Below are 5,244 nucleotides of genomic sequence, written 5' to 3'. Positions count from 1 at the left end.
CGCCGCCACCGTCGCCGGCTTGCCGCTGCCGTCGTCGCCGCCGCCGCCGCCGCCGTCGCCTGTCTAGCAGCTAGGGTTTAGATAGCCGAGAGAAAACTATGGGCTGAAATTGAAGGGATGGGCTGGAGGCTGGAGAGACATCAAGCGTTACGCGGATATCCGCGCATCTTAATCTCCGGATATTCGGCTCCATATTCGTATTCGCCGGAAACTGTGTTACCATATTCGTATCCGTATCTGGAGAAAAATATCCGTATTCGTATCCGTATTCGAAATATCTGAAAAAAAATCCGCTCTGAACACTATCCGTATCCGTTTTTGACCGGAGCGGACGGAAACTATCCGCTCCGTTTTCACCCCTTCCATTCCATATATATACTCAACAAGACCACACATGCTTAAATCATTAATGTCGCCCTATCCAACGCTCCATCCACCATTTAGCTGTTTAAGCCAAATTTTCGGCTTATATGAATTTATAATTTGATGGCTTTCAAGCATTATGTTTAGTTGTGAAGTCCTGTATTCATTGTGCTTAGAAAAAAGATTATTCCAACTTAGCTCTTAATAGTGCAGAAACTTATGAGTTTTTTTTTAAAAAAAGCTGAAAAAAATATGTTCTTAATCAGAGCTAAAAGTTGTTATATTTTAGGACGGATGTAGTATATTTGTTTAGACTTAGACTTATCATCTCATTGATTAGTTTATCTATACCTTCTATAAAGTTTCAACCCACTACACCTAAAGCTCAACACGTAATTATGGTATTTATTAATACTCCTAAAGATCAACATGCAAGCATGCAACATCAACTCAGTAAGTACTCAAAGCTCATATACAAATATATTAATTATGTTTATAATTTTATTTCATTCTAAAACTCAACATACATATGCTAAATCATCATTCCCTAATCATTTTCACAATATTTTACAAATTCAAGTAATTTCATCATTTCTATAATATTTTACATATATCCCACGATAAAAAGCGAGACACCATGAAGTAAACCTGACAACTGCACCTAGATTTTGGGGCATTTAACAATTTGCCACTTTTAAAGAATCACCAACAGTCCTCATATTTCATCCCAAAACCAATTCTGAGGGATTTAGTAGAAAAAAAACAATCCAACAGATCTCCTACTCTATTGCATGATTTTTGAAGTTCTCCCGAAATATTCGCTCTGTTGATGTGGGAGAAAGCGGCGCCCTCGTCCACTCCCAATCTCGCCTCTACCACCTTGCTCCCGCACCGTGCTTGGGAGATTGGCGTGGCTTCAGAGGGAGCGCAAGAGGTAGCGTGCTAATGGAAATTCTGTTGGTAGTTTAATAGAATAGCCCATTTTTAGCTTTTGGGGATACAATTTAGGTTTTCTCCTGAAGAGATCAGTTATTTTCTTTCCTATCTTCAGTTTAGCAAACCAATAATAATTTTTTTGGGAGATTATACACAGTTTGGTGATGCTCTCAAGATGCGGTAATTAAGGATTTGTCACTCACAATCAATGATATGATACATGATATGTGGACGCTTATGTGTCTATGACATGTGAGTTCAGTGGTAAATTTTTAATTATCACACAAATTGCATCAACGGTACAACAACTTAGCAGGTGGGTGCGATATATTACAAGAACTTGAGAATTGAATGTCCGAGTGCAACAACTTGATAAGTGGGTGCGTTCTAATACAATAACTTGACAATTTAGTATTTTGGTGTATCAACTTGGCTAAGCATATGCTAGGCGAGTTTTTTTTCACGATGTCAATATGCAATTACATAGTAATCCTACAGATATTACCTTAGACATTGAATTTAATCTTGAAGAATTATACTGCACACAGAGTTTACATCCAATTACCTTAAGATTTTTTTCTTCACCTTCTCAAATATCAACCGAAATATAATTTACATCCAGTTTAATTGACTTTTAGTTATTAGTTATTAGAATAAAAATATAAATATGCTTATACAAATCCACGCTAGTATATTGTAAAAATAATTACTTAAAAATTGAATCTATATAAAAAATGCTCCAAATAATTAAGTTGTCGCTATAACTTCTTAGTTTATTGTATGAAAATCGTACATATCTTGCAAGTTGTTACATTTATATGATTACTTATAAAGATTTTATATTAAATTATATTTGTCTACCAAATTGTTGTACTAGAACGCTCACCTGCTAAGGTGATGCACCATGGGTGCAATTTACTTCCTAGATTTCTCACAAAATCTTGCTTTGCCTCCTATGATATCTCAACTAACCCTCAACAAAACCGCGCCTTTACCGTCATCATCTCACCTATTTCTTCTCCCAAACTCCGGCGACTCCTCCGCTAATCCCCTCCGGCGCCGCCTCCTCTCCGCTCCCCGCGCCCCCCACCTCCGGTCACGCCCGATCGGTTAGTACTTACTCGGAACCCTCCCTTTCACCTCCGTGTTCAATTCAGTCCAAACCTCCCGATTTCTGCTTCTCCCCTCTTCCCGCAATTCGGGGGTTCCAAGGGTTCTTGGAACCCAAAGTTCTTGGTGAAATTTGGGGTCCCTAGTTCGATTCCTCTTTTTTTATTATTACTAGCCACGAGATGGTGTATGTAATTCGCGTCTCGATTCTTTGCAGGATTGGTTGAGTTGCCTCGAGGGATTTTTGCTCTCGAGGTATGGTGTTCATGGCGGAGCTGGTGGGTCCGCGGGTGTACAGCTGCTGCAACTGCCGGAACCACGTCTGCCTCCACGACGACATCATCTCCAAGGCTTTTCAGGTCGGCCCTCGGCAGCCGGGGAGCTTTTCCTTCTCCTTGAATTCTTTTTTTTTTTTTTTGTTCCTAGGAGCTAATTACCTGCCTGCCTAATTTAGGGCTCCTGCTTGATCGAAGAAATGATCAGTAGTTGTTCAGATGAGATACATGCTTGTTACTACTCCGCACTACGTATGTTTTAGTGGGATATGGTTGGATATGCAGTGATCAAGTAGTCCATATCATTGCGGTAACGGTAATTGGACTAACAAAAAACCTGGATGTGGCATTGGTTTCTGATTGCCTGTGCGGTTTATGAGTCATTATGTGATTAGCTGTCGATGGTTGCAAACTCTTTTTTTTTTTTCTAGTCATGCATACTGTATAAGAATAACTGTAGATGATATACCCTTTGTGTAAATTGGCATGATTTCAGTAAAGATTTGAGGTAGTATTTAGCACGCCTTTTGCTTACCTTACTACCGGGGTTGTGTGTATGTTATGCTAAAGAACCAGCACCTCAATTCGGTGTGCTGCATTTTATTCCTCAGTTTAATTCATGCTTACAATGAAACAACTTGACACTAAAGCCTAAAAGTTAACAAAAAAATGCAGTCTTATATTTGTTAAAATTTATACCTTTGCTTTCCTAAAAGAACAACTCAAAATAACTGAACACAAGCACAGTAGCTTTCTGAAGAAATACTGCATCATTGGGCCTTTAGACAAATGCTTGAAGGCTGATGCCTTCTACTTACCGTTATTTTGGTTATTTTAGGGGAGGAATGGCCGTGCCTTTCTGTTCTCTCATGCCATGAATGTTGTTGTGGGCGCGAAGGAGGACAGGCAACTTATGACGGGGCTTCACACTGTTGCTGATATCTATTGCAATGATTGCCGGGAGGTGTTGGGCTGGAAGTACGAGAGAGCCTATGAGGAAACACAGAAGTACAAGGAAGGGAAGTTCATATTTGAGAAGTCAAAAATCGTCAAAGAGAACTGGTAGAATCCAAAAGATTAGGCACTCCAAACTTTCTTTAGAGGATGAAACATTCACTGTTCCAAGGTTATCAGTGTGTTCTGGTTCTTTATGTCTTTGTAAATATCAGTCATCCACAAGTTTTAATCTTAAGTCTGCCTGTTCTTGCCTTGCCGTGAAGTGTAAATTGTTCTTGCTCCCGTTTCTTTCTGTGAATAACATATGGCCTGTGGGTATTTGTTCTTGAACCATGTGTGCTAATGTGCGTAATTTTATAGGTACTAAAAGAATGTTTGTATCTTTCTCCTGCACAAGAATACCGCGTGGAGATTTACAGTCAAATATAATCTGACATGATTTAATCAAAATTTGTTGGGAAGTTGTGAAGTAAGACAATAGATACCTTTATACTTGCCTATGGTTCAGGTGGAACTCGAAATTCTCGACTCTACTTGGGTTGGTAAATCAATTGTGATATCTGAATACCTGAGCTCAGATTATGTATTCAATGTGATGTGTTGTATTTTGATTTGTTTATCTTAAAACTGCTGCATATTCAGATTATGTTATTGTCATGGCAACATGGACTGCTATTTAATAAGAGAACTCAACTTGGGTTAGTAAATCAATTTGATATGCTTAGGCTGTGTTTAGTTCACACTGAAGTTTGGAAGTTTGGTTGAAATTGGTACGATGTGATAGAAAAGTTGTGTGTATGAAAGGTTTGATGTGATGGAAAGTTGGAAGTTTGGAAAAAAACTTTGGAACTAAACAGGGCCTTAGTTAATGAATTAGTTCTGCTATTTAATAAGAGAACTCAACTTGGGTTAGTAAATCAATTTGATACGCTTAGTTAATGAATTAGTTCTGCTTTTGCCAATTAAGAAGGGTAATCTCTTCATCATCATTACTCATCTTTGGTCCTGATTTCCTGAGCTACTGGGAAATTGAGAATGATGGCCTTTTCTTTTGAGGCATTCGTCAAGCTCTGCTATTTTTGTTTAGGCATATATAACTCTTTTGAACAAGTTGCACATTCGAAGAAAATCACATTTAGTTGTCACTTTGTTCTAACTTCAATTTGTCCTACACTTAATTGGACAGCTTTGGCGCTCATGTCTTATCAGGGTACTGTTTTTAGTTACTATTTTTTCTTGTCGAAACTTTATTTTCGACGAAATCTTGTCTTCCTACCCTTATCATGAATCATGCTCAACACTGAAAGAGAAGTGACAGCTTCAGACGACAGGAACTCGAGTTCAGACCAAAGGAGCGTAAACCGCAAAGGTTTGTTTGAATCCTCAAATCTTTTGCAATTTCTGATTACTCAAACCTTCTGCAATTCATGAGTATGAAGTGAAGACTAGCTGAGGCTATAAGCCTGAAAACGTTGCAGTATGAAATGAGAACAGAACATCATTTCCGTATATACTGATTAACTTTGCCATCACATGCCTCATCACACCAAGCAGAGGCAAGCACCAGATCTCAAATGCTACTCCAGAGAACCTACTTCAAATT

General features: G+C 38.6%; 1 protein-coding gene across 1 annotated transcript; it reads left to right on the top strand.

The window, feature by feature from the left end:
- Positions 1-2,286: 2,286 nt before the first annotated feature.
- On the top strand, positions 2,287-3,971 carry LOC4352226 (protein yippee-like At4g27745). The gene is made up of 3 exons (XM_015763204.3): positions 2,287-2,408; positions 2,627-2,768; positions 3,523-3,971. The coding sequence occupies exons 2-3, from the start codon at positions 2,667-2,669 to the stop codon at positions 3,748-3,750; spliced, it is 330 nt and encodes a 109-aa protein (XP_015618690.1). The 5' UTR covers positions 2,287-2,408; positions 2,627-2,666; the 3' UTR covers positions 3,751-3,971.
- The last annotated feature ends 1,273 nt before the right edge of the window (positions 3,972-5,244 follow it).

This window comes from Oryza sativa, chromosome 12, assembly GCF_034140825.1.
Source record: "Oryza sativa Japonica Group chromosome 12, ASM3414082v1".
Classification (NCBI taxonomy): domain Eukaryota; kingdom Viridiplantae; phylum Streptophyta; class Magnoliopsida; order Poales; family Poaceae; genus Oryza; species Oryza sativa.
Note: the sequence above shows the minus strand (reverse complement) of the source record. Positions and strands in the feature narration are given on the sequence as shown.